Here is a 15,259-nt window from a genome sequence, read left to right as displayed (position 1 = left end):
CTGGGAGTGAGTGATTCCCAGGGGTGTGCCACCTGGGGGGAAGCTTCCCTAATTCCCTTTGCCAGTCTTCACCTTTCTTCGGCCTCTCCCCTGACTCCTCCCACGCACTCAAGCCTTGCTACTAAATTTGGCACGCTAACCACCCACCCCCAATCCCTCACTTTTATATTTCTCAGGTTTTCCCTCACAAAGGGAATTAGGGAAGCAATGGGGATAATAGCAGGAAAGTGTAAGTTAGCAAACAAAAATAATAGAATTGACCAATAAAACTGGTAAACCACTGGTCCATATAACAGGAAAAAAGTGGGTGGGGTGGGAGAGGACATATATTTAAAGTTAGAAACCAGAAAGGGAAAATACTGTAAATGGGGAAGAAACTGAAAGGATTCACAAGAGTTACTTTGCAAAACAAATGTGAATAATTGGGTCCAAGAGTTGATTTTCTAGGAAAATGTGTTACCAAAACTGATCCCAGAATAGAGAAAAATCAAAACAGACCAATATAAACACAGGGAGGAAAATGAGAGTATCTTTCAAAAATGTATCAGTCCCAGAAGATTGAGGGCAAGAGAAGGGGGTGACAGAGGCTGAGCTGGTTGGATGGCATCACCAACTCAATGGACATGAGTTTGAGCAAACTCCAGGAGATAGTGAAGGACAGGGAAGCCCAGTGTGCTGCACCTCATGGGGTTGCAAAGATTAAGACAGGACCTAGCAACTAAATAACAACAACAATCAGGCCTAGACTTTTTCACAGGTTAACCCTTTCAAACCTTCATAGGATGTAATTCTGATACTATTCAATAGTTTTCAAGGACTAGAGAAAAAAGAAACACTTCTAAACTGTTTTTATAAAGTCAGTGTAACATTGACCTCAACCCTGACCAAATTCAGAAAAAGAAAAGTAAAATATTCAATAGAAATCTCACTAGTACCAAAGCAACAATATTAGCACGTTAGCAGAAAACATTCATTGATACTTCTTAAAAACACATCATGAAGAAGAAACATAAGGATGATTCGATATTAGGACTCTGTTAGACAAATCCATCATAAGTAACAGGAGAAAAAATCAAGACACTCTATCAAAGAGGGTATAGAACACATTTGACAAATTCAACATTCATCTCTGATTGCAAAAAAAGTGAGCAAGGGAAGAAGAGAGAAAGACCAGTTAACTAGGAATATATCGATATTTCACTGACATTATAAAATAAACCCCAAAATCAGTATCACATATAATTAAACCTCAGAAGTATTCCCATTAAAATGAGAGAAGTATTCCCATTAAAAACAAAGAGGATGCCCACTATTAATGCTGTTATTCAGTGTTTTGCTGGAAACACTAGTCATCACAGTCACACAGGAAAAAGGAATAAGTAAGACTATTTGAAAAGGCAAAATATATCATTTCTTACAGCTGACCTGATCAAAGATCTAAAAATAAAATTGACTGGGAAACACTCTAGAATACAATAATTTCTACTAACTTAGTAGAAATGAGCAAGCACTTAGAATAGAAGAAAATGTTTCTCTTTACAACAACAATCAAGATGGTAAAATATCTAAGATTAAATGAAATAAATGTGAAAGACCTATACAAAGAAAACTTTAAAACTCTATTGAGAGATATTTTAAAAACCACTAAAATAACTGGAAAGGCATACTTTGTTCTTGAAGGGTCAGACTAAATTTTGTGATCTTTCTATATTATAAGTTAAAGGAAATTCCAATTAAAATACCAACAGGCTTAGTTTGGGGAACTTGATCAAGACAAAAATAAGAAACATAAACAACCTGAGAATGGGTACTGAAAGGGGGTCCAAGCCAGACAAAAATACAACATAAAATAAGTTGCTTGTAATTTCAAAAGTACTAGAAAAGTCAGCAACTCAATAGAGGAAAAGAGTTTCAAAATCAAATACATATGAGAATTTAGTATATGATAAAGTTGGATTTCAGATCAGTGGTGTTTCCCAACAAATGACGTTGGGATAATCAGCAGGTGTTTGGAAAGAAAGAAAGGTGGGACTTTATCTCACTCTTTCTCTCAAAATCAATATATATTTACTTCACTTGGCCTATATATACACAGTTCTTTCTGGCATGAAATATACACAGTTAATAGTGATTACTTTTAAGGAGATATACTAGGATTGGGACAAGGGAGGAGAAAGAAGCTTCTGTACTGTGTGCATTTTTTATTTGTGTGTGTTATTTCATTTCTTAAGAAACATAAGGAATTTTAAAACTAACATATATGTGCCAAACAATACAGGCCATTGCAATATAATCAGATTTGCATTCTGACCATTTATGGTTTTGTTCTGTTTTTTGGTTTTTTTAATAGCCCATTTGCATTAAAACAAATCCTGTTTGTTTGTTTGTTTGTTTGTTTGTTTACTGCAGGGCCTTCTCATAGGGGCATTCATTCTTTTCATCATCGCCGAAGCCCCAGAGTCCTACATAGCAATCACCATTCTGGAAACCTGCATCGTTGTTTTTTTCATTCTAATATATATGCTAACCCTTCAACACTTGATGACTTATTTACATTGGCCCTTACTTGTAAGTGTTCCTTTTCATAATTTGCATATAAACTTTGCCCTCAGCCCCAGGGTAAAGGCTCTCCTCAACTGAGCACAATAGAGGGATCTCTCTGGACGAGGACAAAACTGAGCTGTGATACTGTTGCCCTAATCCCAGAGAAAAAAATAGCCTAAATCCAGAAAGATTCCTGGAACCCCTCTGTCTATAGGACAACCAATATACACACCTGCTTCCATCTGATTATGGCCCTGAACATGTGGTACTTTTCAGCTGGTCCTAAAGAAAATTTTACTTAGTATATTCAGTAATATCCCTCTCTCCTCTCCGTGCATCAGTCAGTCATGTCTGACTCTTTGCAACCCCCATGACTATAGCCCACCAGGCTCCTGGGATTATCCGGCAAGAATACTGGAGTGAGTTGCCATTTCCTCCTCCAGGGGATCTTCCCGAGCCAGGGATCGAACCTGCGTGTCTCCTGCATTGGCAGTCTCATTCTTTACCACTGTGCCACCTGGGAAGCCCATATTCAGTAATATATTGCTTTATGAAATAGCACACGCTTTTCCTACTTTTCAAAGAGTGCCCACTCTAACAAATTACAAACATCCCTCTGAAAATTTTCTACAACATGGCAAAGTTTAGAAAACTGTCATGTGTGCCCTGAAAGATTGCAAGAGTCAACTTTTTCATGTGTGCTAAGGGTCCATTTGATGCTGAAGCTGAAACTCCAATACTCTGGCCACCTCATGCGAAGAGTTGACTCATTGAAAAGACCCTGATGCTGGGAGGGATTGGGGGCAAGAGGAGAAGGGGACGACAGAGGATGAGATGGCTGGATGGCATCACTGACTCGATGGGCATGAGTTTGAGTAAACTCCGGGAGTTTGTGATGGACAGGGAGGCCTGGTGTGCTGCAATTCATGGGGTCGCAAAGAGTCGGACACAACTGAGCGACTGAACTGAACTGAACTGAACTGAAGGGTCCATCTTCCCAAAGGAGCGCCATATGGTGGGGAATTCAGGAAAAGACATTGCATAGCCTTCTTCAATAGTTTTTTCCCCAAATCTCATCATTTTTACCAGCTGAGAAATTCCCGAAGCTAATTCCTGAGGTCTCAGAAAAAACAGTATTTATTTCAGAGCCTGAGGTTCTGCAACCTCACAGACTAGAGAGGTAGCATGGTTTTGGTCCAGATACAGACACGGACCCAGTTCCTGGCGCTGCCACCTTCCTAGCTGTGAAAACTTTAGCCTCAAGTTTCCCCATTCAAGGAAGGAATTTCAAGGAAGCTGGAAATTCAAGGAAGGAAAAGTGTGATGATAGAAACTGTCTAATAGGGTTCCTGTAACTTTAAAGATGGTTAAAGCAAAGATCACAAAGGCTTGCCACAAAACTAAACATTCGCTACAAAGTGTCCGTGGACCCCAGGAGGCAGTTGGGTGGCTTTTACCCTTTTATCCTCTGCACCATGAACCATCCTAACTCTGAAGGAGCTCACACCTCTTCCACATTCCACTTTGTTATGGTGCCCTTTTCTAACCATAAAGTAGGATTGGTTGTGTCGACTTTAAAAAATTGCACAACATGTGAGTTGTGAGTTAAATTTTATTTGGGGCCAAATAAGGACTGCAGCTTGGGAGACAGCATCTCAGGTAGCTCTGAGAAACTGCTCCAAAGAGGCAGGGGGGAAAGTCGTGTGACTCTGGTGAAGGGGAAGTACATGCCATCAAGCACTTATTTTTCCAGACGGTTTCTATTAGTCTCATGATGCTTTTGCTAGGCACAAGGAAGAGTCGTCACTGTGAAGGATTTCAATGCTTTTCTAGATATGAAGAGGAACAAGAATTGGACTCATAAAATCAGCTCCTGAAAATATCTATCTGAAGACCTGTCCTGCCAGTTTTTTCCTGAGCACAGAGTGCCTCATTTCTGCTCTCCACCCTGAACTCCTTTCAGGAGGTGTTGAAAATCAGCAGCTGCATGATTTAATCCTTGTAGAGGTAGACAGCAAGTGCCAATTTGTAGCTGATGGTTGCTATTGAATTGAAACTCAAAATGCTTTCTTGGAGCATCTGAGGGATTTTCTAAACAGGCCGCTGAGCTCTCTCTGTCCCACAGAGTGCTGAGCAGTGGGAAGCAGAGCAGGCAAACTGTGAGCAGCTTTAATTGGACACGTGGAAAGGCCTCTCAGTTATGGAGAGCTATAACCATGGAGAGGTTTCTGAGGGGAAACTAAAATCTCTGTCCATGGAATTTTCAAGAAGGGAAGGTAAAGTAACGGTCTTTGAGTACATTCCACGTACCCGATACTTCTTCATACAGATTGCCTTATTTCATCCTCACAACAACCCGGTGAGGTTGTGATCACCGCCCCGCTCCCACCCCCAACCGCCACTGCACACTTAATGGATGAGAAAGTTGGATTAAAGAGACCATTAATATGACCATTACCCATGGTCATATGTAGGCACGTGGAAACTCAGATTTGAGCCAAGGTCTGTTTGACTCTTTCCAGACTTTATACCCTTAGTGCCTTGTGATGTTTTCTCTCAACCCTTTTCCCTATGTCTTTGCCCTCCTCACATTTTCTAAATTTTATCTTCTCTGAAGATAGAAAGAACCCAGTTCTCTCATGGTTCCTTAAGATGTGGAGCAAACCATGAACTGATTATTCTGGGGTGGGGGGCAGGGTACAGATTTTGGGGGGTCGGCAAATGAGGGCTCCACAGCACCGAGGTCAGCAGCTGTGGTCAAGGAGGACTAGAGCCCTCTAAGAAAAAGGTCTACAGCCATAATGCTGGAGAGAGCCTCAAGGCCCTGTGCTTTGCTGGAGGGTCCAAGGGGGGTGTCCAGGAAGAGTTTCAGGGAGAGGCCGGAGCAGGGTCTCCTCAGCATGAAAAGGAAGGTCTCATGAGAGGAGCTGTTCCCACCGTCATGGGCAGCTCAGGCCAGCCTGTGTAGGGCTGCAGGCCTTCAGTCAACCCTGGTAAAGCCAGGCCCCCTTTTGCTACTTCACTTCTTAGGGGAGAGGTTTCACTTTTCTTTGGATAGCTATGGGACCCCAGAGTGTGATGCAGAGCCCCCCAGGGGGTGGGCCAGGCCCAGCTTTCCTCACCCTACCTGTGTTGGCATCACTGTCTTCTCTGTTAGATTTCATTATCGACTTTACCCACCCTCTTCCAGTATCATCTATCAGTATACCCAAGAAAAGTATGAATTATAATCACTGTCTTCTAAATAGCCCATATTTTAACACTTCTACATTGTAAAAAATATATATATTTCCTGACACAGTCAGAGAAACTGAATTCTGGTCAAGTTGATTTTTCTTTTTTTCCAATAGAAAACAATTTAGAAAAAACGTATTTACTTAAAATTCTATCAAAGGGATGATTCCAAAACTCTCAGCAGTATCTTTACGTTTATAAGTAAAAGGTATCAGCTTTAGAATGTCCCCTTCAAATTAATGAAAAATAATTGTAGTGATGTCTGATTAGGTTCTGCCATGTGTCTAGAGAACTCCAAGGCACAAACAGAACCAATGAAAGTTGTTGTTAGTCAAATACCATGTACTGTTTATTGTATATACATTCTTGTTAACAAATACCACATTTTGTGAAACAAATTGTAAAATGTTTGACTCCTTCCTAATCTTCAGTGATTAAAAAAAAAATAACCATTCACCATCAAAGCATCTTTTTTCCCAATTTTAATTCGACACAATTTTGTTTATCTCTGGGAACAGTTTGGGCACTTTATGGAAAAATAATAGTCAAGTCACAAATCTATTTCGTCAGAGGCAACTATTTGAGTCAATAAGATAATTTAGTCAAAGATAAAAAAAAGGATGATGAGTAAGGATGGCATTTATGGGGAAACTAGAAGTGCTTTTGCACGTGGTAAGATTCAGCTGCAGTTTTACTCCATCTGAGAAGACATACCTTTCTCTCTGTCAAACATGAGGCCAACTTAGAGGGTCTGTGTCTAAGGCAAAAGGGAGTGGGGTTAGTCAGGAGAAGGCCCTTGGAGTGAGGAGGATCATAACCACTTACTGACTGAGCAACTCCAGGCAAGTCGCTTACCCATCAGTAAACTGGGGATGATAAGAGTTTATTGTGAGAATCAAATGAGATCACATATGAACACCCTGGCACAGTATGCAACACATAGCAAGTGCTCAAGACATGTGAGCTATGATAGAAATGTTCCATACAAAGCAAGCACTACCACCAAGAGACAGTTTGGGACAGCACTTCCTTCCAAGTAAGAGTCCAAAACTCCAATGAGGAGATGGAATTCTGATGAGGCAGTCAATGATTGACTAGGGAGATCAAGTCTGCATTTATTATTATTATCATTATTAATATGCCTTCATCCAAATTCTCAATGATGAAGACCACAGTTAACTTTTTTTTTTTTAAAGTTCACACTCTGCTTCAATGTCCCTGGTCACATCTTTGAATATCTTGGTTTACACAATCCTCAGGTGCTATGCTTTCTGCAAAGTTGCTAACCATTGTACCTGCCCCACTGTGAACAGACCTCTCACTCAGCCTACAGAACCCAAGTGGAACTGACTTCCAACCCTCACCAGCCCTGCACCAATGTGCCCCCGCCAGTGTTACCTCTCACGTGCCCAAATAGCAAACATTAGTGCCTTTCTAAGAAGCAAGTCCCATTCCACAATAGGGCTCCTTGCTCACCAATCTCAACAGGAAGAACACCTCAAGTTCACAGAATGTTTACTCACTGTGCACATTTTGAGGGCAGATTATCAGGAATCTGCACTTTGATGCACTCCCACTACCAACTAGATGCCAGGTACCTCATCTGATGCTTTCAGATTCATTATGCCATTTAATCCTCAGATGAAGTCAATGAAGCCCAATCATTATACCCATATTCACCCTGAGCCTGTTGGGGGACTTCCCTGGCAGCTCAGTGTTTAAGACTCTGTACTTCCACTGCTGGGGACATGGGTTGGATCACTAGTCGGGGAACTAAGATCCCACATGCAGCATAGCTGAAAAAAAAATGAGCCTGTTGGCACAGAGGGGCAATAAAACATGTCCCAGGTGATACATCTAGTACTTGGTAGGCCAAAAGAGCTGATCAGCAAAGAACAGCCTCACCTTGCTTGTCCCGCGCCACTTTGATCCTCCATTACTCATTCCACAGAAAATGCCAAAGACAGGTGCTGCACTTCCAACCTAGGGGGACAGGTCATTTCTTCCTCATTTGGGTGTCCCTGATGGAAGGCAATAGGGAGCTGAGTTCTGATTCGGTTCCTTCGCAGATATTCAATCATAGGCAATTTAATGATCTTCTCTAAGCCTCTGTTATGTCCTCTTAAAATGGGGATTCTAACAGTACTGGCTTTGTGGAGGGTGTTTGTGAGAGTTAAATGAGATAATGACAGGAAAATGCTCAGCACACCATGGAGCTCCACTCAGACCCAATATGATTAGACGGCAGGGCTCCATTACTGACATCCAAAAAGGACACAAATAGCCTATAGATGTCAGGACAAATCAATTCTGGCCATGTGTTAGGAAAGAGAGAAAGTCAATTTCATTCCAGAATACCAGGTCAGCTCCTCAGATGGGTTCCTGTCTTCTTGGGATGTGTGACCCTACAGAATAAATACAATCCAACTTCCAAAGTTTCAGTTCTAGTGATCTGCAGATTTGGGAGTGGAATTAAATCAGTCAAATGTTAATTTAAATTTTTATTTTTATATTAAAACAAACATATTATGGAATAGAATGAAGAATTTACATTAAGTTAAAATACAAAACTTCAATAAGATTGTATTTATGGAGGGTCAGTCTGGGTCAGGTCCTCAGACCTCTGGGTTTTTTTTCTTGCCCACTTTCCTATGCACTTTAAAAAGCCTGATGGGAAAACTGTTACAAAAAGAGTATTCTTTAATGAAGTTAAACCCCTTTCTGTTGACAGTCCTATTCAGGACCTTATAATCACATAAACTCACATCTCTGGAAGATATAAGAATTATGCTGCTGAGGGTTTGTTCCTGTCAATATTAATCAAAGAGAAAGTTTTTAAAAGGCATTCATCGTTAGATGGGTAATTGACTAATTTAAAGACTTTGTGAAATGACATTTTCATGTAAACTTGACCATTTTCAATTCTGTGTTGCAGGATCTTATCAACAGTTTCATTACTGCAGTGTTCCTTTTAATAGTTGCCATCTTGGCGATACAAGAAAAGGAAAGAAGGCATTTGTTCTATATTGGTGGGGTAAGTAGAAGCCTTCACAACTCCATTTAAGATCAGTATTTCAAGATTCTTTAAAAAGGGAAACTAGCAGACCATCATTATTTCATTTATAGAACACCCCCCACCAACCACCCCTGCTCTTTCTTGTGCTGACTTCTTCAGAAGACTTGAAGTTACACAAGCTCTAAGCTCATGAAGATCTTCATTCTAATACTCATTCTCCAAATAAGTACAAAAACAAGTCTATGGAAACTTTTCTGAAAATCATACACACTACTTTTTTAAAAGTTGCCAAAATGTATTCCAAAAAAATGATTGTAGAGGAAAAAAAAAGTGCATTGCCAAAGTGAGGAGGGAAGACATTCCCACACTAGGCTAGGAATCTTCTGTCTTAATCTTTACAACTCTCATTTTTACAGATAAGGGAATGGAGGTTAAATACCTTACCCTGGGTCTCAAGGCTGGGACAAATCCTCATCGTATGAAGAGCACAAGAAATGACAGATTAAGTGCCTGGAAGATAGGGGGTGGGGAATAGGGTGGTGAGACTTTGACTCAAGAAGTTAAGTGATGGGAATAGAAATTAATCCAGAAAACAAAAACCAAAAAACTATAAGTTCTTCGAATTCATCCTATGATCTGTGAATATTTGTCAATCCTGTGCCAGGCCTGAGCACAGTGCTGGGGATTGAGTCCCTTCCCACTTAGGGAGCTCAAGATTAGTTACAGCAAGACCTACCTAGGAAAAGTTCATGAAAGCAGCCAGGGATTAAGTGACCACAAAGAGATACTGGCAAGCTACAGTGCATGGGGTCACAGGGTTAGACACGATTTATCCACTCCTCAACAAAGAGAAACATGTGCTTCCCAAGTGGTGCATGTGGTAGAGAACCTGCCTGCCAATGCAGGAGATGTAAGAGATGAGGGTTCCACCCCTGAGTCGGGAAGATCCCCTTAAGGAGGGCATGGCAACCCACTCCAGTATTCTTGCCTGGAGAATCTCATGGACTGAGGAGCCTGGCAGGCTATAGTCCATGGGGTTGCACAGAATTGAACAGGACTGAATCGACTTAGCAACCCACAAACACAAAGAGAAACATACAAGGCAGACAGGAACTGAGGAGTACTTGGAATCTTGGGTGTTACAGGCCGTGATCCCTATCTGTTAACTCAGCCATCACGCCTTCTCAGGAGTTCCCACCCCCAGGTCTCCATCAGTACTTACCTGGATGGTCGGAACAACCCCACCTCCACCCCACCCCCCTCAACACATACACTGGTCTCCCTGCCTCCAGCCCCGTTCACTCTCCATTCATCTTGGGACAAATGGGCTTCCTGAACCTGGAACCTCCCCTCCCACCTTGATGAAGTCCCAGATCCTGCACCTCCCCAGCCTCAACTCTGCCCCTTCCCTCACCAGCTCCACAGGTGTCAGACACACCAGATGGAGAACCCAGTTGGGTACCTGGAATTCTCTTCCTCCCACTTTGTCTCTTTGCAAACAACTACCTGCCCTTTCAAATATAGCCCGAGAGTCCTTTCCATCGAGGGGCCTTCTCAGGACTCCACCGCCACCTGGGGCCCCTTAGGATCAGTGCCCTTTTCTCCTCCTAGGGACTCAGGCCTTAGGCAAGGTCATCCCTGGTGGTAAAGCCCATGTCCAAAAACCCTTTTTCTGAGAATGCCCCAGTGGGCTTGCAGCAGCCAAGTGGGAAGACACCAAGGAGGTAGTGGAGGGTCAGTGGGGGACAGGGGGCCACCCACAGGCCCCTCCCCACACTCTCCCACACCCCAGGATAAGGAACACAGGGTGCTGCAGAGCTGCAAAATAACCCCATTTTTCCTTCCTGCATCTGGTCTTGTGTCTGCCAGGCCCTGTGTCTCACAGCAGCAACCGTGTGTATCATCGATGCGACTCTGGTCACCAAGACGATGAGGAATAACTTGAAAAAAGCCCTGGGAATCAAAATGGAAACCAGTAGACCCCTGACCCCGGAACCCATCCCACCCACAAGGACACCCACAAGGGCAGGCCCAAACGCACCTACAAGGGCAGCTATGAAGCCACGCAGCCGCCGGGGGCAGTCACCCTCGAAAGCAACCTCGCCGGAACCCTCCTGGACGCCTATGAAAACCCCGCCAACTCCTTCCTCCGGCGGCTCTCGCCGCTGAACTCTCACGCTGTCACCCATTTCGGCCCACATGTGATCATAAAATCGGGACTGCTAAACCGGTAATATTCCTGCTTGTTCGTGCCGCCTTGCGTAAAAGTCGCGTTACGCTTGTCGGCGTAAACCCTGGGCCGCCTCCAGAGGCCTCGCGAGGTCGAAGCTGCAAGGGGAGCTCGGCGCGGCAGCTGAACCACCAGCCCACCTGAGCCGGAGGCGGGGCGGCGGCTTCCGCGCCGCGGGTGGGCGGCCCGGAGACGCGCGCGGTGCCCGGAGGGCCGGGGGCCGGGGGCCGGGGAGGGTGGAGGGGACTCGCGTGGGGAGACCAGGCGCGCGCGGGGAGGGTGCCAGGCGTTGGCTTTCGCTCCTCCTTCCTGGCAGTTGGCTGAGCGCGGCCTCTAAGTAGGTCGGTGGGCATCTGGCTCGCGCAAAGGCCGGGCCTGACCTGGGACGACAGGAGAAATTGGGCAGGCCCTGAGAACCTAAGAACTCCACGGTCAGATGGCTGATAAAAAGGGCAAACCCGGGGAACCGGCAGCAGCCCCAGCACCTGGAGCGCCACCGCCTGGGCCGGACGCCGCGAAAAAGCCAGACGAGCCCAAGAAAAAGTCAGAGCAGCCCAAAGATGAAGTGGGAACGAGGAAGGGGTGTCGCCGTTACAAGTGGGAATTCAAGGACAGCAATAGAGAGTTCTGGAGTCTGGGGCACGCTGAGGTCAAGCTCATTAGCTTGGTAAGTTGGGCCTGTATCCCTGGGTGGGAGCGGGATGTCCAAAGACGGGAGGAGGGAGAAGGAGTGGGCTCCCTGGGGCTCCTGTGGCCTAAACCCTTGGCCATGGCTCAAAGGGCATGTCTCTCGGCAGGCCTGCCTAATAGGTTCGCTGATAATGTTCACGGGGACCACTGTGCACCCCATCCTGACACTCATCATCACCATGGAGATGTCCATCTTCATCTTTTTCATCATTGTCTACACCTTCGCCATCCAGAGATACTTGCCCTTCATCCTATGGCCTATTTCTGTAAGTGAGGGGCGGTGGGGAGTGGCTGAGCCTGGTGTGACATCCATGCGTGTATCTTGGCACTTGAAAAGTGACTGAACAAAGAGATACACTTCATCTCTCTTATTGTGCTCCAAGCATGGGCTTAGCACCTTCATGTGGGGCCAGAGCAGGGGCAACTGAAGTTAGGTAGAAAAGGCTTCCAAAAGCTCAGCTTGAGGGTGGAGGGCCTCTTCCCTATGGGGTGGTCAGAGGAAGAAGTCTTTGCTTTCCTGAAGCTTTGCTCTCCTTGGCAGCAAGGGGGGTGTAGCAACCAGTGGTTCCTTCCAACCCCTATGCCAGCACACTTGACTGAAAAGATCACTTCAAAGGTACCCTGTCGCCTGAAATCCAAGGAAGAAATCAGTCATATAAAATGAGAATTAAAAAGAAAAATCACATCTAAAGTAGCACCAGATCACCAGTGATTATCCTTGTAAAGGAATGTTAAGCCCAGAAAGATGTTCGGCCCAAAGCAATCATTCACTGCAATGGGACTGAACTGGGCAAGTTACCACTCCCAGACTCTGTTTCTTCATCTGTAACATGAAGACAGTAATAATCTTGTATTAGATTGTTGCTAGGGAGTAAAAATAAAGTGCCTGATGCTTTGCCTGAAGACTCACAGACTTGAACCCCTGCCCATTACCTAGGTAATCACAAAACTTACCTACCTAACTTCCAACTAACCCAAGGTCCCTTGTTCATTGCTCGATCACAGCATGTCTCTACAGTCTTATGCTCACCATTTTCACTCACTTTATACACGAAATGGTTTCAGAATAGCCAAGCAACTTGCCCCCAGGTAATTCAGGTAGTAAGTGGCAGAAAAAGGATTCAAACCCAGCTTTATCAGTAGACTCCGAGTCCCTAACTACACTCTGTCCTCCTACTTGTTAAAAGTTTTTAGAGTCCAGGGACCCACAGGTCTGGAGAAAGGTCTTGGGAAAGGGATAAGCAGAGGACACATTTCCAGCCCAAGTCCTTGAGAAGATACTGGTAGTTCCCACAAGATGAAAAATCGCTGAACCCTGAAAATCCTTCTGCTGCACTTACATAAAACTATTAGGGGGGAAATGTAAACACTTGATTTAACTGAATGGCTGAGCTGGCAAAAGAAAAAAAAGAGAGAAAAGGGGGAAACACACAGATGCCAGAAATGGGAAACAGGAGTGGTAATCTAATCAGCTGCTTCAGTATGGGTGGAGATGGCCCAGAAGTGTTAACCCAGGAACTCTGAACATGGATTCTCACATACTCTCAAGTTAAGAGATGTGGTCTTGGTCCCAGGCAAAGTGGAGATTTAGAACCAAGAATCCCACATAAGGCCAGCATCCTGCAAAGACTGTACCCTGAAGGAAAAGACAGAGGAGACACCTTTTCCTTACACAGAGGAACAAGAAAGCATACTCATCTCTACCTGAGTTTTCAGTGAGGAAAAACCAAAAAAGACCTTGAGAAATATGAACCTTGACCCTACACTTTCTATGTGTGAGTACCTGTTAAGGAACTTCAGTCATGTCTGATTCTGTGTGACCCTATGGACTGTAGCCCACCAGGCTCCTTTGTTTATGCGATTCTCCAGGCAAGAATACTGGAGTGGGTTGCCATGTCCCCCTCCAGGGAATCTTCCTGACCCAGGGATTGAACCCACATCTCTTATGTCTCTGGCATTGGCAGGTGAGTTCTTTACCACTAGCACCACCTGGGAAGCCCTTTGTATAGATTTGGATTAAGTTTTTCCTGCCTTCAGGCTGGAAACCTTCATGAAGTTTAGAAAACACAGTGCCTGGGAACTGGCATAAAAATCAATCCCAATTTTATATTATTCTGAAGAAATCCATAGGATTCCTGACAAACAAGTGCAAAATCATAATCAAAGCATAAACAAATCTCACAAGACAGGTTACAGGAGTGTTCAGTCACCCAATCATGTCCGACTCTTTGTAACCCCATGAATCTCAGCACGCCAGGCCTCCCTGTCCATCACCAACTCCTGGAGTTTACCCAAACTCATGTCCATTGAATCGGTGATGCCATCCAACCATCTCATCCTCTGTCGTCCCATTCTTCTCCCGCCTTCAATCATTCCCAGCATCAGGGTCTTTTCCAATGAGTCAGCTCTTCGCATGAGGTGGCCAAAGTATTGGAGTTTCAGCTTCAACATCAGTCCTTTCAATGAACATTCAGGACTGATCTCCTTTAGGATGGACTGGTTGGATCTCCTTGCAGTCCAAGGGACTCTCAAGAGTCTTCTCAACACCACAGTTCAAAAGCATCACTTCTTCAGTGCTCAGCTTTCTTTATAGTCCAACTCTCCCATACATGACCACTGGAAAAACCATAGCCTTGACTAGGCGGACCTTTGTTGGCAAAGTAGTGTCTCTGCTTTTTAATGTGCTCTCTAGGTTGGTCATAACTTTCCTTCCAAGGAGTAAGCATCTTTTAAATTCATGGCTGCAATCACCATCTGCAGTGATTTTGGAGCCCCCCAAAATAAAGTCAGCCACTGTTTCCACATCTATTTGCCATGAAGTGATGGGACCAGATGCCATGATCTTAGTTTTCTGAATGTGGAGCTTTAAGCCAACTTTTTCACTCTCTCTTTCACTTTTATCAAGAGTCTTTAGTTTCTTTCACTTTCTTGCCATAAGTGGTAGTCCATCTGCATATCTTGAGGTTATTGAATATTTCCGGCCAATCTTGGTCCAAGCTTGTGCTTCGCCCAGCGCTATATGTACTCTGCATATTAAGCATAATAAGACAGGGATGCTATAACAGCCTTAACAGTACTCCTTTTCTTTTTGAACCAGTCTGTTGTATCCACATGATCCACGCTCTAACTGTGATCACGCTAGCAGTACAGATTTGGCAGGAGGCATCGGTGGATCTAGGTATTTCCATCTCTTTCAGTTATACCACGTTAGTTGTGATCCACACAGTCAAAGGCTTTGCATATCATATAAAGCAGAAATAGCATGTTAATTTCTGGAAACTCTGCTTGCTCTTTGATGATCCAGTGGATGTTGGCAATTTGATCTCTGAGCTCCTCTGCCTTTTCTAAAACCAGCTTGACCATTTCTGGAAGTTCAACGAGTATCAGCGTATGGTGAAGCCTGGCTTTGGAGAATTGGTTGAGCATAGCTTTACTAGCATGTGAGTTGAGTGCAATTGTGTGGTAGTATTGAGGCATTCTTTGCACTTGCCCTTTCCTTGGGCTTGGAATGAAAACTGACCTTTCTCAGTACCGTGGCCACTGCT

At 44.2% G+C, this 15,259-nt stretch overlaps 2 protein-coding genes across 4 annotated transcripts in view; both read left to right on the top strand.

Moving 5' to 3' along the window:
- The window catches only part of LOC122420932 (chemokine-like factor), a 32,033-nt gene extending 21,015 nt beyond the window's left edge, over positions 1–11,018 (top strand). The window contains exons 2-4 of one of the 2 annotated variants that reach the window (XM_043436538.1): positions 2,410–2,568; positions 8,714–8,812; positions 10,664–11,018. In XM_043436538.1, the coding sequence (XP_043292473.1) occupies positions 2,410–2,568; positions 8,714–8,812; positions 10,664–10,963 (558 nt within the window). In that variant the 3' untranslated portion in view covers positions 10,964–11,018. Of the gene's footprint in view, positions 1–2,409; positions 2,569–4,377; positions 4,416–8,713; positions 8,813–10,663 lie in introns of those variants that run through there. The other variant, XM_043436539.1, reaches the window with a different exon arrangement.
- The window catches only part of CMTM2 (CKLF like MARVEL transmembrane domain containing 2), a 22,376-nt gene continuing 18,014 nt past the window's right edge, over positions 10,898–15,259 (top strand). The window contains exons 1-3 of one of the 2 annotated variants that reach the window (XM_043436564.1): positions 10,898–11,024; positions 11,341–11,691; positions 11,822–11,980. In XM_043436564.1, coding sequence (XP_043292499.1) covers positions 11,461–11,691; positions 11,822–11,980 — 390 coding nt within the window. In that variant the 5' untranslated portion in view covers positions 10,898–11,024; positions 11,341–11,460. The other variant, XM_043436563.1, reaches the window with a different exon arrangement.

Source organism: Cervus canadensis, chromosome 18 (genome assembly GCF_019320065.1).
Source record: "Cervus canadensis isolate Bull #8, Minnesota chromosome 18, ASM1932006v1, whole genome shotgun sequence".
Classification (NCBI taxonomy): Eukaryota; Metazoa; Chordata; class Mammalia; order Artiodactyla; family Cervidae; genus Cervus; species Cervus canadensis.
Note: the sequence above shows the minus strand (reverse complement) of the source record. Positions and strands in the feature narration are given on the sequence as shown.